The sequence below is a fragment of the Ranitomeya imitator genome, chromosome 7, assembly GCF_032444005.1.
Source record: "Ranitomeya imitator isolate aRanImi1 chromosome 7, aRanImi1.pri, whole genome shotgun sequence".
NCBI lineage: Eukaryota > Metazoa > Chordata > Amphibia > Anura > Dendrobatidae > Ranitomeya > Ranitomeya imitator.
The window spans coordinates 10,243,716-10,262,892 of NC_091288.1; the positions used below are offsets into that span (position 1 = coordinate 10,243,716).

At 39.0% G+C, this 19,177-nt stretch overlaps 2 protein-coding genes across 2 annotated transcripts in view; both read left to right on the top strand.

Annotated features, from left to right (window-relative positions):
- The window catches only part of LOC138646063 (uncharacterized), an 87,271-nt gene extending 69,429 nt beyond the window's left edge, over positions 1-17,842 (top strand). Inside the window, exon 3 of the mRNA XM_069735531.1 lies at positions 16,974-17,842. Within this exon, the coding sequence (XP_069591632.1) occupies positions 16,974-17,842 (869 nt within the window). The remainder of the gene's footprint in view (positions 1-16,973) is intronic.
- A 10-nt stretch (positions 17,843-17,852) lies between these two features.
- On the top strand, positions 17,853-18,296 carry LOC138646064 (octapeptide-repeat protein T2-like). Its single transcript, XM_069735533.1, has one exon. The coding sequence runs from the start codon at positions 17,853-17,855 to the stop codon at positions 18,294-18,296; it is 444 nt and encodes a 147-aa protein (XP_069591634.1).
- Positions 18,297-19,177: the final 881 nt, after the last annotated feature.

Below are 19,177 nucleotides of genomic sequence, written 5' to 3' on the forward strand. Positions count from 1 at the left end.
GCAGTCATCTCGATACGGGAGATGTTTGAGAGATGTAAAGCTCTGCGGTGTGGGAAATATATTGTTAGTCTGGACCAGGCTAAAGCCTTTGACAGGGTTGATCATGACTATCTGTGGGCCACTTTGTCAAAGTACGGTATTCCGGGACAATTTGTGGATTGGCTGAAGACATTGTACAGAGAGGCAGTGAGCTTTCCTCTGATTAATGGTTGGCAGGGTGACAGTTTTGGAGTTGGGGCAGGGGTGAGGCAGGGTTGCCCACTGAGTCCGCTCCTGTATGTTTTTGCCCTAGACCCGTTTCTGAGGTCACTGCAGGAGTGTGATTTTCAGGGGGTGCCGGTCCCCCATTGCCAGCATCTGAATGTTGTTGCCTATGCGGATGATGTGACGTTGGTGATCTCTAATCCTCGAGAGGTGCAGATGTTATCTTCGTCTATCAGAAGTTACTCAGAGGCCTCTGGGTCTCTGGTCAACCTTGAGAAGAGTCAAGCTCTGTGGACATTAGATACTGATCCCAGCTATGATCTGCGGCAGTTTGCCAAAGCCTCCACCCATATTAAGATCCTAGGGGTTAAATTTGGAAGGGATGATAATGCCACGCTAAATTGGGAGGAGAAATTGGAAACCGGAAATGCAAAGGTTCAGCGATGGAAGAACTGGAGGCTGACCTACAGAGAAAGGGTCGCAATGTTGAAGACTTACCTGGTCCCTGTTTTCTTGTATGTCTCTGTCATTTTCCCTTTGCCAGAATCTTTCTCAGCGAGGCTCTTCAGCCTGTTCTTCCAGCTCTTGTGGGGGAATAGGTTGAACCTAATAAAGAGGGGAATAACCTACCTACGGCGGAGAGAGGGTGGGCTGGATATGTTGAATCCAAGGGTTTTCTTTGACTCCTTGTTTCTAAAGGTAAATTTTGGGAACATGGACTCAAACAGTAGCTCCCTGTGGGTAAATAGTATCAGGTACTGGATATTGCCTTTTGCAGAATCTTGGGTGCGAGGCGGCAGTCTCAAGAGGAGGAGATGGACAGGTGACCACCTCCCCCAGTATCTGGACTATGGTCTGAAGTGTGTTAGGAGGTGGGGACTGGAGAAGTCTTACATTGAGAGCAGTACGAGAAGAGACCTGTATGCTCATGTATGTAGGACTTTCTTCTACTCTCCACTGGCCCTGAGAGATTGTGTCACCACCACCCTGCAGGAAAGCCTTAGGTTCCTAAACGGGAAAAGACTTCCTCCTAAACTGTTTGATGTCACTTGGCTTTCACTGCATAGTCGGCTCTTTGTCAGGGGGAACCTGAAACACTTGAGTGTCGCCGATCGGAATTGTCCCCTTGGTTGTCAGCAGGAGGAGACTATGGAGCACTTTATATGTGATTGCTGGGGAGGGAGGAAGATCTGGGAGGAAGTGTCTGATAATCTAAGAATCCCCAGACTGCGGACTCTAAAGTATCTTAACATAATCTATGGTGTCCCCTCCACTGTTAGTAACATCGACAGAGAGACGATGTACATTATAATAAGCGTCATTAAATACTATCATTGGCACATGAGAACCCGGGTGTCACTGCACAATGAGCTGTTCGATCACACCGCTGCGGCTGGTCAGGTAATGTCAGAACTCCGGTGGATAAAATCGCTAGAAGTTGGAAGGAGTACGAGAAATATTAAGCTATGGAGGAATGTTAAATTCAGTTAGAAAATATGATATGACTTTTTTTTTTTGTTTGTTTTTTTTTTTTTTTTTTTGTTTGTTTGTTTTGTTTAGTTTAATTTTCTTCTACCTCCAGGTGTGGACACTTTAATTTATGTATCAATATGATCTGATTATGTAGTACTTGTGTATATATGACCAAAGTGAATTGTGTTTTGTAATTCTGGGTGATTTTTGTTTTTATTATAATTGTATTTATGTTTGGTTTTTATAATAAAAATTGCCCCTATGTACAAGAATATAACTACTATAATACTGCTCCTATGTACAAGAATATAACTGCTATAAAACTGCCCCTATGTACAAGAATATAACTACTGTAATACTGCTCCTATGTACAAGACTTTAACTACTATAATACTGCCCCTATGTACAAGAATATAACTAGTATAATACTGCCCCTATGTACAAGAATATAACTAGTATAATACTGCCCCCTATGTACAATATTATAACTACTATAATACTGCCCCTATGTACAAGTATATAACTACTATAATACTGCTCCTATGTACAAGAATATAACTACTATAATACTGCTCCTATATACAAGAATATAACTACTATAATACTGCCCCTATGTGCAATAATATAACTACTATAATACTGCTCCTATGTACAGAAATATAACTACTATAATACTGCTCCTATGTACAAGACTTTAACTACTATAATACTGCCCCTATGTACAAGAATATAACTGCTATAAAACTGCCCCTATGTACAAGAATATAACTACTATAATACTGCTCCTATATACAAGAATATAACTGCTATAATACTGCTCCTATGTACAACAATATAACTACTACTAGATTGTGGCCCGATTCTAACGCATCGGGTATTATAGAATATGCATGTCCCTGTAATCTATGGACAATGATGATTCCAGAATTCGCGGCAGACTGTGCCCGTTGATGATTGGTCGAGGCAGCCTTTATGACATCATCGTTGCCATGGCAACCATTATGACATCATCGTCGCTGTGCCCGTTGCTGATTGGTCGAGGCCGCCAATCAGAGACGCGAGATTTCTACGTCGATGCTGTGCCGGTCTCTGATTGATTGGTCGAGGCCGCCAGGCCTCGACCAATCAGAGAGCCGGGATTTCCAGGACAGACAGACAGACAGAAAGACAGACAGACAGACAGACAGACAGACAGACGGAAAAACCCTTAGACAATTATATATATAGATAATACTGCTCCTATGTACAAGAATATAACTAATATAATACTGCTCCTATGTACAGGAATATAACTACTATAATACTGATCATATGTATAATAACATCGGGACAGTAAATACTGACAATCTCACCATATGATTCCTTTTTTATATATAGAACATTGACAATATTGGACAATAGATTGTATTCAGCTTTACAGCAAAGATACAGAAATTATTTGGGTTATCCTCCTTTTTCTACAATTGAACAAAGTATAGTGTCCATAGAATGGAGGATCTGAGAAAAAGCCAACACCCATTGTGGGCTCCACATGCAAACCTGAGCACAGTATTTTAATGTTATGGTTTCACTGTTCACAGCTCCGGAATAATAACCAAAATGCATTTCTTGCTTCAGTAAAAAAAGGCAATCAGGTTTAATGGCTGTCTGCAGGAGTCCTTTCTTTGTGGGAATAAAATAAACAGTGCGAACCGTGCGATCAAGAGGATTGTATTCAGACTACAACCCGACCATCATTTATTATTCCAGCTCTGAGCAGAAGCATCAGCTGGTAAAATTAGCTTATTCCAATAGATTTCATGTCCATTGTAAAAGAGTAGAATATAAAAACTCTAAAATGTTCACTGCACTCTGCCTGCTATACTGGGAGGTAAAGAGAGTAACAAAACCAGGAGACAATTTTCTGAATTACTTTTAATAATATTATGTAAAACATAGAAAGGCGAGTCACTGAATATGATCTACTGCACATATGATCCTCATAATCATACTATAATTGTCATGGTCCAGTCCGGAGTTTATGGTCATGCAGGGGTTAATCTCCTCAGCCTCGTTCTTGGGCTAGCTGGGCTATTTCAGTCCCTCACAGCCTGCTGACTGGTGTTAGTGATAGCTCATGCTTCCCAGCTTGAGCCCCTGACCTGTATTCTGATTTTGGTGATCCTTGTGTCTCTGTCTGCCTTTACCCGTGTATGACTCGATCTGATCTCTGGACTTCGCCTCTTGTTTTCCATCTCTGACACCACGTGCCCCTCCTGGTTCTGACTTTGGCTCGTACCCCGACTTTGTCTTACGTCTCACGTTTTGGTTAACACGTTCCCGGTAGGCTCTGATTTCTTGCGTGTCCCTGACTATTCTCCTGACTGTCCCTGTGTACAGTGCTGATATCTCTGTGTATGACCTTGACTTGTCTGGCTTCTCTCATTACCTGTGACACCTGTGCCTGAGCTCTGTGTTACTACGCTTAGTGTTTAATAAACCGACTCTTTGGGGCAAATATCATATATGCTCCGCCATAATATACATACAAGAACCAAAAGAAAAATGGACACTAGAGCTAAAATTGAATATTTATTGAAGAATATGTTTAAAAATTGTAGAACAACACTAACAAAGATAATAATAAAGGATGCAAAAAACAAGGAAAGGCTACACACTAGTGGAACGTACAAATAGCCACACCAATAATAAATACATAGGCAAAGAATGATGTACTCTACTCCTATCATAAGAAGTCTATGGAGATAGAAAATATATACAATTTAATATGTAACATCCAGACTACCAAACGTATGAAAAACCATAATAATCAATAAATATATATATGAAACATCAGATAAAAAAGGCTTCACACGGAGTAGGTCTCACATAGGAGCAAGGCTCATGAAAACAGGGCTAAGTTTGAAGGGAGGTTCTTATATAGAGAAGTGCAAGGTGCAGCATACAAATAAATATATAAAAGGAAGATCCCATACAATATAAAGTCTGCATAAATGATTACCATAATATCCTATGAACCAACCTGTAGTAGTACGTGGAAGAGGAGGCCCTGATGCGCGTTTCGCACAATAGCTTCCTCGGGGGGCGTACTATAATACTGCTCCTATGTACAAGAATATAACTACTATAATACTGCTCCTATGTACAAGAATATAACTACTATAATACTGCCCCTATGTACAAGAATATAACTACTATAATACTTCCCCTATGTACAAGAATATAACTACTATAATACTGCCCCTATGTACAAGAATATAACTACTAAAATACTTCCCCTATGTACAAGAATATAACTACTATAATACTGCCCCTATGTACAAGAATATATCTACTATAATACTTCCCCTATGTACAAGAATATATCTACTATAATACTGCTCCTATGTACAAGAATATAACTACTATAATACTGCTCCTATGTACAAGAATATATCTACTATAATACTGCTCCTATGTACAAGAATATAACTACTATAATACTTCCCCTATGTACAATAATAATAATAATAATAATAATTTTTATTTATATAGCGCCAACATATTCCGCAGCGCTTTACAAATTATAGAGGGGACTTGTACAGACAATAGACATTACAGCATAACAGAAATACAGTTCAAAACAGATACCAGGAGGAGTGAGGGCCCTGCTGCTCGCAAGCTACAGACTATGAGGAAAAGGGGAGACACGAGAGGTGGATGGTATGTACAAGAATATAACTACTATAATACTGCTCCTATGTACAAGAATATAACTACTATAATACTACCCCTATGTACAAGAATATAACTACAATAATACTTCCCCTATGTACAAGAATATAACTACTATAATACTGCTCCTATGTACAAGGATATAACTACTATAATACTGCCCCTATGTACAAGAATATAACTACTATAATACTGCCCCTATGTACGAGAATATAACTACTATAATACTTCCCCTATGTACAAGAATATATCTACTATAATACTGCTCCTATGTACAAGAATATAACTACTATAATACTGCTCCTATGTACAAGAATATAACTACTATAATACTGCTCCTATGTACAAGAATATAACTACTATAATACTGCCCCTATGTACAAGAATATAACTACAATAATACTGTCCCCTATGTACAAGAATATAACTACTATAATACTGCCCCTATGTACAGGAATATAACTACTATAATACTGCCCCTATGTACAAGAATATAACTACTATAATACTGCCCCCAGGTACAAGAATATAACTACTATAATATTGCTCCTATGTACAAGAATATAGCCACTATAATACTGCCCCCTATGTACAAGAATATAACTACTATAATACTGCTCCTATGTACAAGAATATAACTACTATAATACTGCCCCTATGTACAAGAATATAACTACTATAATACTGCTCCTATGTACAAGAATATAACTACTATAATACTGCTCCTATGTACAAGAATATAACTACTATAATACTGGCCCTATGTACAAGAATATAACTACAATAATACTGTCCCCTATGTACAAGAATATAACCACTATAATACTGCCCCCTATGTACAGGAATATAACTACTATAATACTGCCCCTATGTACAAGAATATAACTACTATAATACTGCCCCCCTTGTACAAGAATATAACTACTATAATAATGCTCCTATGTACGAGAATATAGCCACTATAATACTGCCCCCTATGTACAAGAATATAACTACTATAATACTGCTCCTATGTACAAGAATAGAACTACTATAATACTGCCCCTATGTACAAGAATAGAACTACTATAATACTGCTCCTATGTACAAGAATATAACTACTATAATACTGGCCCTATGTACAAGAATATAACTACAATAATACTGTCCCCTATGTACAAGAATATAACCACTATAATACTGCCCCCTATGTACAGGAATATAACTACTATAATACTGCCCCTATGTACAAGAATATAACTACTATAATACTGCCCCCTATGTACAAGAATATAACTACTATAATACTGCTCCTATGTACAAGAATATAACCACTATAATACTGCCCCCTATGTACAAGAATATAACTACTATAATACTGCTCCTATGTACAAGAATAGAACTACTATAATACTGCCCCTATGTACAAGAATAGAACTACTATAATACTGCTCCTATGTACAAGAATATAACTACTATAATACTGGCCCTATGTACAAGAATATAACTACAATAATACTGTCCCCTATGTACAAGAATATAACCACTATAATACTGCCCCCTATGTACAGGAATATAACTACTATAATACTGCCCCTATGTACAAGAATATAACTACTATAATACTGCCCCTATGTACAAGAATAGAACTACTATAATACTGCTCCTATGTACAAGAATATAACTACTATAATACTGCCCCTATGTACAAGAATATAACTACTATAATACTGCTCCTATGTACAAGAATATAACTACTATAATACTGCCCCTATGTACAAGAATAGAACTACTATAATACTGCTCCTATGTACAAGAATATAGCCACTATAATACTGCCCCCTATGTACAAGAATATAACTACTATAATACTGCTCCTATGTACAAGAATATAACTACTATAATACTGCCCCTATGTACAAGAATATAACTACTATAATACTGCCCCTATGTACAAGAATATGACTACTATAATACTGCTCCTATGTACAAGAATATAACTACTATAATACTCCCCCTATATACAAGAATATAACTACTATAATACTGCTCCTATGTACAAGAATATAACTACTATAATACTGCTCCTATGTACAAGAATATAACTACTATAATACTCCCCCTATATACAAGAATATAACCACTATAATACTGCTCCTATGTACAAGAATATAACTACTATAATACTGCTCCCTATGTACAAGAATATAACTACTATAATACTGATCCCTATGTACAAGAATATAGCCACTATAATACTGCCCCCTATGTACAAGAATATAACTACTATAATACTGCTCCTATGTACAAGAATATAACTACTATAATACTGCTTTTATGTACAAGAATATAACTACTATAATACTGCTCCTATGTACAAGAATATAACTACTATAATACTGCCCCTATGTACAAGAATATAACTACTATAATACTGCCCCTATGTACAAGAATAGAACTACTATAATACTGCTCCTATGTACAAGAATATAGCCACTATAATACTGCCCCCTATGTACAAGAATATAACTACTATAATACTGCTCCTATGTACAAGAATAGAACTACTATAATACTGCCCCTATGTACAAGAATATAACTACTATAATACTGCCCCTATGTACAAGAATATAACTACTATAATACTGCTCCTATGTACAAGAATATAACTACTATAATACTCCCCCTATATACAAGAATATAACTACTATAATACTGCTCCTATGTACAAGAATATATCTACTATAATACTTCCCCTATGTACAAGAATATATCTACTATAATACTGCTCCTATGTACAAGAATATAACTACTATAATACTGCTCCTATGTACAAGAATATATCTACTATAATACTGCTCCTATGTACAAGAATATAACTACTATAATACTTCCCCTATGTACAATAATAATAATAATAATAATAATTTTTATTTATATAGCGCCAACATATTCCGCAGCGCTTTACAAATTATAGAGGGGACTTGTACAGACAATAGACATTACAGCATAAATGATTACCATAATATCCTATGAACCAACCTGTAGTAGTACGTGGAAGAGGAGGCCCTGATGCGCGTTTCGCACAATAGCTTCCTCGGGGGGCGTACTATAATACTGCTCCTATGTACAAGAATATAACTACTATAATACTGCTCCTATGTACAAGAATATAACTACTATAATACTGCCCCTATGTACAAGAATATAACTACTATAATACTTCCCCTATGTACAAGAATATAACTACTATAATACTGCCCCTATGTACAAGAATATAACTACTAAAATACTTCCCCTATGTACAAGAATATAACTACTATAATACTGCCCCTATGTACAAGAATATATCTACTATAATACTTCCCCTATGTACAAGAATATATCTACTATAATACTGCTCCTATGTACAAGAATATAACTACTATAATACTGCTCCTATGTACAAGAATATATCTACTATAATACTGCTCCTATGTACAAGAATATAACTACTATAATACTTCCCCTATGTACAATAATAATAATAATAATAATAATTTTTATTTATATAGCGCCAACATATTCCGCAGCGCTTTACAAATTATAGAGGGGACTTGTACAGACAATAGACATTACAGCATAACAGAAATACAGTTCAAAACAGATACCAGGAGGAGTGAGGGCCCTGCTGCTCGCAAGCTACAGACTATGAGGAAAAGGGGAGACACGAGAGGTGGATGGTATGTACAAGAATATAACTACTATAATACTGCTCCTATGTACAAGAATATAACTACTATAATACTACCCCTATGTACAAGAATATAACTACTATAATACTGCCCCTATGTACAAGAATATAACTACTATAATACTGCTCCTATGTACAAGGATATAACTACTATAATACTGCCCCTATGTACAAGAATATAACTACTATAATACTGCCCCTATGTACGAGAATATAACTACTATAATACTTCCCCTATGTACAAGAATATATCTACTATAATACTGCCCCTATGTACAAGAATATAACTACTATAATACTGCCCCTATGTACAAGAATATAACTACTATAATACTGCTCCTATGTACAAGAATATAACTACTATAATACTCCCCCTATATACAAGAATATAACTACTATAATACTGCTCCTATGTACAGGAATATAACTACTATAATACTGCTCCTATGTACAAGAATATAACTACTATAATACTGCTCCTATGTACAAGAATATAACTACTATAATACTGCTCCTATGTACAAGAATATAACTACTATAATACTGCCCCTATGTACAAGAATATAACTACAATAATACTGTCCCCTATGTACAAGAATATAACTACAATAATACTGTCCCCTATGTACAGGAATATAACTACTATAATACTGCCCCTATGTACAAGAATATAACTACTATAATACTGCCCCCAGGTACAAGAATATAACTACTATAATATTGCTCCTATGTACAAGAATATAGCCACTATAATACTGCCCCCTATGTACAAGAATATAACTACTATAATACTGCTCCTATGTACAAGAATATAACTACTATAATACTGCCCCTATGTACAAGAATATAACTACTATAATACTGCTCCTATGTACAAGAATATAACTACTATAATACTGCTCCTATGTACAAGAATATAACTACTATAATACTGGCCCTATGTACAAGAATATAACTACAATAATACTGTCCCCTATGTACAAGAATATAACCACTATAATACTGCCCCCTATGTACAGGAATATAACTACTATAATACTGCCCCTATGTACAAGAATATAACTACTATAATACTGCCCCCCTTGTACAAGAATATAACTACTATAATAATGCTCCTATGTACGAGAATATAGCCACTATAATACTGCCCCCTATGTACAAGAATATAACTACTATAATACTGCTCCTATGTACAAGAATAGAACTACTATAATACTGCCCCTATGTACAAGAATAGAACTACTATAATACTGCTCCTATGTACAAGAATATAACTACTATAATACTGGCCCTATGTACAAGAATATAACTACAATAATACTGTCCCCTATGTACAAGAATATAACCACTATAATACTGCCCCCTATGTACAGGAATATAACTACTATAATACTGCCCCTATGTACAAGAATATAACTACTATAATACTGCCCCTATGTACAAGAATAGAACTACTATAATACTGCTCCTATGTACAAGAATAGAACTACTATAATACTGCTCCTATGTACAAGAATATAACTACTATAATACTGGCCCTATGTACAAGAATATAACTACAATAATACTGTCCCCTATGTACAAGAATATAACCACTATAATACTGCCCCCTATGTACAGGAATATAACTACTATAATACTGCCCCTATGTACAAGAATATAACTACTATAATACTGCCCCTATGTACAAGAATAGAACTACTATAATACTGCTCCTATGTACAAGAATATAACTACTATAATACTGCCCCTATGTACAAGAATATAACTACTATAATACTGCTCCTATGTACAAGAATATAACTACTATAATACTTCCCCTATGTACAAGAATATAACTACTATAATACTGCCCCTATGTACAAGAATAGAACTACTATAATACTGCTCCTATGTACAAGAATATAGCCACTATAATACTGCCCCCTATGTACAAGAATATAACTACTATAATACTGCTCCTATGTACAAGAATATAACTACTATAATACTGCCCCTATGTACAAGAATATAACTACTATAATACTGCCCCTATGTACAAGAATATGACTACTATAATACTGCTCCTATGTACAAGAATATAACTACTATAATACTCCCCCTATATACAAGAATATAACTACTATAATACTGCTCCTATGTACAAGAATATAACTACTATAATACTGCTCCTATGTACAAGAATATAACTACTATAATACTCCCCCTATATACAAGAATATAACCACTATAATACTGCTCCTATGTACAAGAATATAACTACTATAATACTGCTCCCTATGTACAAGAATATAACTACTATAATACTGATCCCTATGTACAAGAATATAGCCACTATAATACTGCCCCCTATGTACAAGAATATAACTACTATAATACTGCTCCTATGTACAAGAATATAACTACTATAATACTGCTTTTATGTACAAGAATATAACTACTATAATACTGCTCCTATGTACAAGAATATAACTACTATAATACTGCCCCTATGTACAAGAATATAACTACTATAATACTGCCCCTATGTACAAGAATAGAACTACTATAATACTGCTCCTATGTACAAGAATATAGCCACTATAATACTGCCCCCTATGTACAAGAATATAACTACTATAATACTGCTCCTATGTACAAGAATAGAACTACTATAATACTGCCCCTATGTACAAGAATATAACTACTATAATACTGCCCCTATGTACAAGAATATAACTACTATAATACTGCTCCTATGTACAAGAATATAACTACTATAATACTCCCCCTATATACAAGAATATAACTACTATAATACTGCTCCTATGTACAGGAATATAACTACTATAATACTGCTCCTATGTACAAGAATATAACTACTATAATACTCCCCCTATATACAAGAATATAACCACTATAATACTGCTCCTATGTACAAGAATATAACAACTATAATACTGCTCCCTATGTACAAGAATATAACTACTATAATACTGCTCCCTATGTACAAGAATAAAACTACTATAATACTGATCCCTATGTACAAGAATATAACTACTATAATACTGATCCCTATGTACAAGAATATAACTACTATAATACTGATCCCTATGTACAAGAATATAACTACTATAATACTGCTCCTATGTACAAGAATATAACTACTATAATACTGCTCCTATGTACAAGAATATAACTACTATAATACTGCTCCTATGTACAAGAATATAACTACTATAATACTGCCTCTATGTACAAGAATATAACTACTATAATACTGCTCCTATGTACAAGAATATAACTACTATAATACTGCCTCTATGTACAAGAATATAACTACTATAATACTGCTTTTTTTTTGCCGGATGAGGTCGGTCTGTGATACTGTTGTCTTTAGGGCAGGATAGGGATTATTTTGGGGAGGGGCAGGACTTTCATCTCTTTCACGCTCACACTTTCTTCTTGTTGGGGGTTGATCTTGTGTCTGTTTTCCTTTCTCTTCTTTGAGGACCTTTCTTTTTATCGGCCTTAGATAACATATTTTTGAGAAATCACAAGTAACAAGCAGACATTCTGTGATTTCTCTTCCATTTGCGATGTTGACCCGCTCTCTGTGGAAAAGCATTATATTGTACAACTCTCCAGCCGCTCTTCACCTCTTATCCTAAATTCGTAATGATGAGGACTCGGCCTCCCCGCCGCTTTTTCTTTTAGCAGAGGCAAAATACAAAGCAAATATTCCCTGATCTCATCCTCTTCTGCTGCTGAATTTTCTTCTCCTTCACTTACTTCCCACAGAGAAATAAATGAACTTTTAAAGTAATGTCAAAGAGTTTCAACGACGCCAAAAAACGCGCAGCGGAAAATGAGAGTATGAGGCGACACATCCAGAAATGGCAGGGGCACGTGTTCAGCCTGAGCCGTAGCACCGTGCGAGAATTTGGGAATGGTACACTATGAATCATTTGCTTTCTCTATGTCGATCAGGCATTAGACACAATGTAGATACAATGTTTCTCTTGAGAATTTAATAATGTTTACATGAGGTTGACTTATCACATTTCTTTATGTGGGGCGTGTACTGCATTTTCGTGGCTACAATATATGCTCCACACAAATGTATCTGGAGGATATTATGGTGCTAATAAATATAGAAATTAGTAAATTGGTAAGGGAAACCCATCAGTCCAGCAATTATGTATATAGCAAATAGTGATTATTAAAACATAACCTTCATTAGGTCACATAACAATGGTAAGCCTGATCTAAGAGCCATAACTGGCACACAAACAACATGTGACGTAGGCTGCTTTTACACTTGCTGTTATTTTGCGGCCTGTTTTTGCAGCCCCAATAGATTTGTACGGGGCAGCAAAAACGGACCGCAATAATTTAAGGTGCGCCACATGGCCGTGAGGGCCGTATTTACGGCCGAGAAAAAAGATTGAGCCTGCTCGATCTTTTTCACGGCTTACGGACACGGCCCCCATTGAAAATCAATGGGGCCGCAAAAACAAAGGAAGTTTGTTTTTGTGGTGCACCGTGACTTCCGGTTTTGCGGAAAGTCGTTTGTTTTTTTCAAATACTATTTTCATAGTACTGGAAACCTGAAAAACAGCGATCCACAAGTTTGTTGCGGTCCATTATTGCGGCAGACCATGAAAATTGCGGTGATACGACCCTCAAAAAAGGAAACAGTATCTGTTTCTAATGGGTGCAAATATAGCATACATACACCCCCCCGCAATGCAGCCCCCCAACCTAGTAAACAGAAGCCGGTTAGTATGTCCTATGGTGTGTAGGCGCAGAAAAACAGGCATGTTGTATAATAATGGAGAATAATATACATATCAAATAAGGGACGATATCACCGGAATGTGAGGATTCATCTATGGTCCTTTCCTACAGTCCCTCATAAGTAGGTACAGGAGGAGGTTGTCAAGCCCACAGTCTCCCAATAGCCAGGGGTTCAAACAATTGTCCCTGTATGTTTCCTTATTAAATGATTCATCAGGGGAGTGCAGAAAGCTATGTATGAAGTAGACGTCTCCATAGGAGTGCATGCTACTTCTCACTTGTCCTGGCTCCGGAGCTGAACCCTGCATCCCTCCTCTCCCAGCTGGTCCCATCTATTCTCCTGCTCATGGGCACTAGATACATTCTTATAACATCAGCTCACCCGATCATATCCAGTAAGTGGGATCAGGCGGCTGAACACCGCCTGAGTATTCAGGTGAATCGAAGCAGAAAGCTTAGCACAACAAAAGAGAAAATGGGATTGTGGGTCTTGCTGCAGTGTTAGTTATTTTGATCCAGAAAGGAGTCAAAACAGATGTGGGAGAAGCTAGCACTGCCTATGGTTAAAACACAATACATAAAGTGCAAATGCACATATTGATTTCTAACTGTATTTTCAAAATGAGACATTTAGCAAACAATTGATGAATTCTTTGAGCTACCCCGCCACGTCATGGCATTCTCATAATGGGGCAGTCCTACTCTACATTTTTTATATTCGCTGTGCCATAAAGGCCTCCTAAACGAATTAAAAACAAGACCACATTAAATGCAAACTGTACCTGGAGCGTTGCTGAGTCACTCCCATGGCGCCAGAGGGGCAAGCGAGGATAAAGGTTGACCAGGTCCAGGCATAGACATTTCAGATTTAACCTCCACACTGTCCATCCAGAGCCACAGATAAAGGGTGAGACAGGCTGAGACACAGGTGCATAATTAAATAAAGCCAAGGGCAGGGCAGGGCTGCTGTGTGTCTGTACAGCAGCCTATCAATCACAGAAACACAGAAAGAATGGCGCACGTAACCCGGCGCGCACGGCAACAGTGGTGGTCAGCCACGGACCAATATCAAAGCAAAAGAGAGGAGAAGCCAGCGCTGCCTACAGTTAAAACGCAATACATAAAGTGCACATGCACATATTGATTTCTAACTGTATTTTCAAAATGAGACATTTAGCAAACAATTGATCAATTCTTTGAGCCACGTCACGGCATTCTCATAATGGGGCAGTCCTACTCTACGTTTTTTATATTGGCGCCATTCTTTCTGTGTTTCTGTGATTGATAGGCTGCTGTACACACACACAGCAGCCCTGCCCTGCCCTAGGCTTTATTTAATTATGCACCTGTGTCTCAGCTTGTCTCATTCTTTATCTGTGGTGCTGGATGGGCAGTGTGGAGGTTGGACCTGAAATGTCTATGCCTGGACCTGGTTAACCTTTATCCTCGCTTGCCCCTCTGGCGCCATGGGGGTGACTCAGTATATGCTCCAGGTACAGCTTGCATTTAATGTGGTCTTGCTTTTAATTCATTTAGGAGGCCTTTATGGCACAGCGAATATAAAAAACGTAGAGTAGGACTGCCCCATTATGAGAATGCCGTGAAGAGGCGGGGTGGCTCAAAGACTTGATCAATTGTTTGCTAAATGTCTCATTTTGAAAATACAGTTAGAAATCAATATGTGCATTTGCACTTTATGTATTGCGTCTTAACCATAGGCAGCGCTGGCTTTTCCCCTCTTTTGCCTTCAAAACAGATGTGATCCAATGTTTTGACCAAGAGCGGTCTTTGTCAAGGACATCTGAAGTGCGTGAAATTACAGAGTAGATACGTATTATACAGTGTATCAAATGATATATACAAATATATACAACAAAGATTATGCAAAATATGACACAAAAAAGATACAAAAAGGATATGTAAAGGTAAATACATGGACATGGACCAAATAGGGGGCAAAGGAAGGGGGAGGGAAAGGGAACAATGAACAAAAGATCCAGTGGAAACTTAATCACTCTCATCTATTATGGGTGCAGGTTAGAAGAAGCTTAATGAAGCAATAACGGAAATCGTAAGGTCTCTGGCATGTCAGGGAGGACCTAGAGAACATACAGGGCATAAAGAAGTGCAATAAGTAATATGTATAGAAATAATGCACGCCATATAGGAGGAGGAAAGTGTCTGAAGGAAAAATAATACATCTCAAAACCTGGATGGAGGAAGCTAAAGCTTTGCACATCTGTTCAGAATCAGTGCTTGTCTGTCAATCTTCTAGATAACCTTCTGCGTCAGCCCTTTTCTCCCTTGTCCCCCCAGTCCATTCCTTTGCTGTAGATTGTGCACCTCTGCAGAGGTGGCCGGTAACCTGGCCATCGAGCAATAAAGCTATAAAATTATAAATCCTTCTGTTCTAAAGAATGGGAATGATTTTTGTATAAGGTAAATTGCAAACTTGCTTGTTTTTACCCATTTAAGTGAATAAATCCCCTTAAGCCTCTACTCCATATTAGTGATGACAAGTAAATTACAAGGATCACACAATGTGAATTATCGGGCCTCTGTATCCTTACCTGGATAATTAGAAAAGTGGGAAGAAATGAAATAACTTGTTACGGTGACAACGTTACACTTACAATGAATTCTCTTCTTACAAATACCTTCCAGTGATACAACATTAAGAGAGAGAAAACCTCTGTGTAAATAATATTTAGAGTGTCCTAGAAAATCTATTTAATGCCATTAGATGGCTAAATGCCAAACTCATTTAAATAAATTATATTAATTAGTCAACCTTCAAGAAAATCTCCAATGTAGCGATAGAAGGCCGGAAACACACAGATCGCCCGGGACTTTCTGTCTCCCTCTCTAATAATGTAGAAAAAAATATCAAGGATAAAGTTCAGTGCAACATTGTCAAAACTTTCTTGTTAACAGTGATTAGTTGATTAGTGACTCATCTGCTGGAGATCAGGGAGGTGACCCTGCAAAGAGGAGGAATTTCAGCACCAAGGTCAGCGCCCTTCAATGAATGAGATGGAAAATCCAACCTCACAGCACAGCAAAGGGCACGAGGCTTATCAGAGGTGAGGAGAGAGGAAAGGGAGGAGAGGCAAGAGAGGAGAGGAAAGCGAGGAGAGGAAGACGAGAGGAGAGGAAAGCGAGGAGAGGAGACAAAAGCGAAGGAGAGGAAGACAAAGAGAGGAAGACAAGGAGAGGAAAGTGAGGAGAGGAGAGGAAAGGGAGGAGAGGGGAGGAAGACGAGGAGAGGAAAGTGAGGAGAGGAGAGGAAGACGAGGAGAGGAAAGCGAGGAGAGGAGAGGAAAACGGGGAGAGGAGAGGAAAGCGAGGAGAGGGGAGGAAGACGAGGAGAGGAGAAGAAAGCGAGGAGAGGAAGACAAGGAGAGGAAAGCGAGGAGAGGAGAGGAAAACGAGGAGAGGAGAGGAAAGCGAGGAGAGGAAGACAAGGAGAGGAAAGCGAGGAGAGGAAAGCGAGGAGAGGAAGACAAGGAGAGGAAAGCGAGGAGAGGAGAGGAAAGTGAGGAGAGGAAGAAAGCGAGGAGAGGGGAGGAAAGCGAGGAGCGGAAGACAAGGAGAGGAAAGCGAGGAGAGGAGAGGAAAGCGAGGAGAGGAAGAAAGCGAGGAGAGGGTAGGAAAGCGAGGAGAGGAAGACAAGGAGAGGAAAGCGAGGAGAGGAGAGGAAAGCGAGGAGAGGAAGACAAGGAGAGGAAAGCGAGGAGAGGGGAGGAAGACGAGGAGAGGAGAAGAAAGCGAGGAGAGGGGAGGAAGATGAGGAGAGGAAAGCGAGGTAAGGGGAGGAAGATGAGGAGAGGAAAGCGAGGAGAGGAGAGGAAAGCGAGGAGAGGAAGACAAGGAGAGGAAAGCGAGGAGAGGGGAGGAAGACGAGGAGAGGAGAAGAAAGCGAGGAGAGGGGAGGAAGACGAGGAGAGGAAAGCGAGGTGAGGGGAGGAAGATGAGGAGAGGAGAAGAAAGCGAGGAGAGGGGAGGAAGACGAGAGGAAAGCGAGGAGAGGGGAGGAAGACGAGGAGAGGAAAGTGAGGAGAGGAAGACAAGGAGAGGAAAGCGAGGAGAGGAAGAAAGTGAGGAGAGGGGAGGAAAGCGAGGAGAGGAAGACAAGGAGAGGAAAGCGAGGAGAGGGGAGGAAGACAAGGAGAGGAAGACAAGGAGAGGAAAGCGAGGAGAGGGGAGGAAGACGAGGAGAGGAGAGGAAAGCGAGGAGAGGGGAGGAAGACGAGGAGAGGAAGACAAGGAGAGGAAAGCGAGGAGAGGGGAGGAAGACGAGGAGAGGAGAAGAAAGCGAGAAGAGGGGAGGAAGACGAGGAGAGGAAAGCGAGGAGAGGGGAAGAAAGCGAGGAGAGGGGAGGAAGACGAGGAGAGGAAAGCGAGGAGAGGATGATGTGACGCCCAGGAGACCGGGATACCCAGCACCGGACCAATGGGGTCTGTCTCTTGAGGGGGATGTCACAGGTGGCTTGACCCGGTGCTGTGGCCTCAGGCAATGCACAGTGTAAGGGGTATCGTGAGGGGACAGGCACTTACTTGATCAGCAGCAGGTTCTCCCAGCGGTGATGATCCTGATCCTGGATAGATGGCTATTGTCCAAATGAAAGACTGAGGCACTGAAACGTTTAACCAGTTTACTTTAACATAAAGGGATTTACAACCAGTCCTGTCACCGGAGTCTGTATGGGAACACTGAGTTACTTTGACCCTGCCGGGGTCTTCGCCTCTTATTGTACGCAATTTCTGTGTGGCCCTGCTGCTGTATGTGAACTGGCTGCCGGCCCAATCTGTCCCCTCCGGGTCCTGGTTCGACGGGCAACCCGAGTCCATTTATCGGCTTACCCCCTCCGGGAGTACCGCTGAACTCTGTGTCTGTTGCTGCGTCCGACCCTAGTGAAGCTGATATCACCTCACGTTTTTCCGGTTGCTGTATTATATATAATGAATACAGCCACGGATCCGGTATCCGTCTTTGCGCCTGTTCTGGGTAGTGATTAATGCTACCCGGTTCTCACAATGTCCTTTTTCTCTGTCCCTCTTCTCCTCAGGCCGGTGATTTAGGCCTGGAAACCGTCATAGGGCTGTTAGAAATTCAGCTGTATGACCTCTCACTATCAGCTCCTTAGCCCAACTGCCATTTCTTCTCTCAGACCAGAATGGATTAAGGGGAGTCTCTGGAGCTCCCCCTTCTGGCCGGAGATGGTAGTGCAGTCTTGCTATTTTAGTATTTGTATTTACTGTCAGTAACTATTTTTGTGGCAAATACCCCTAGGG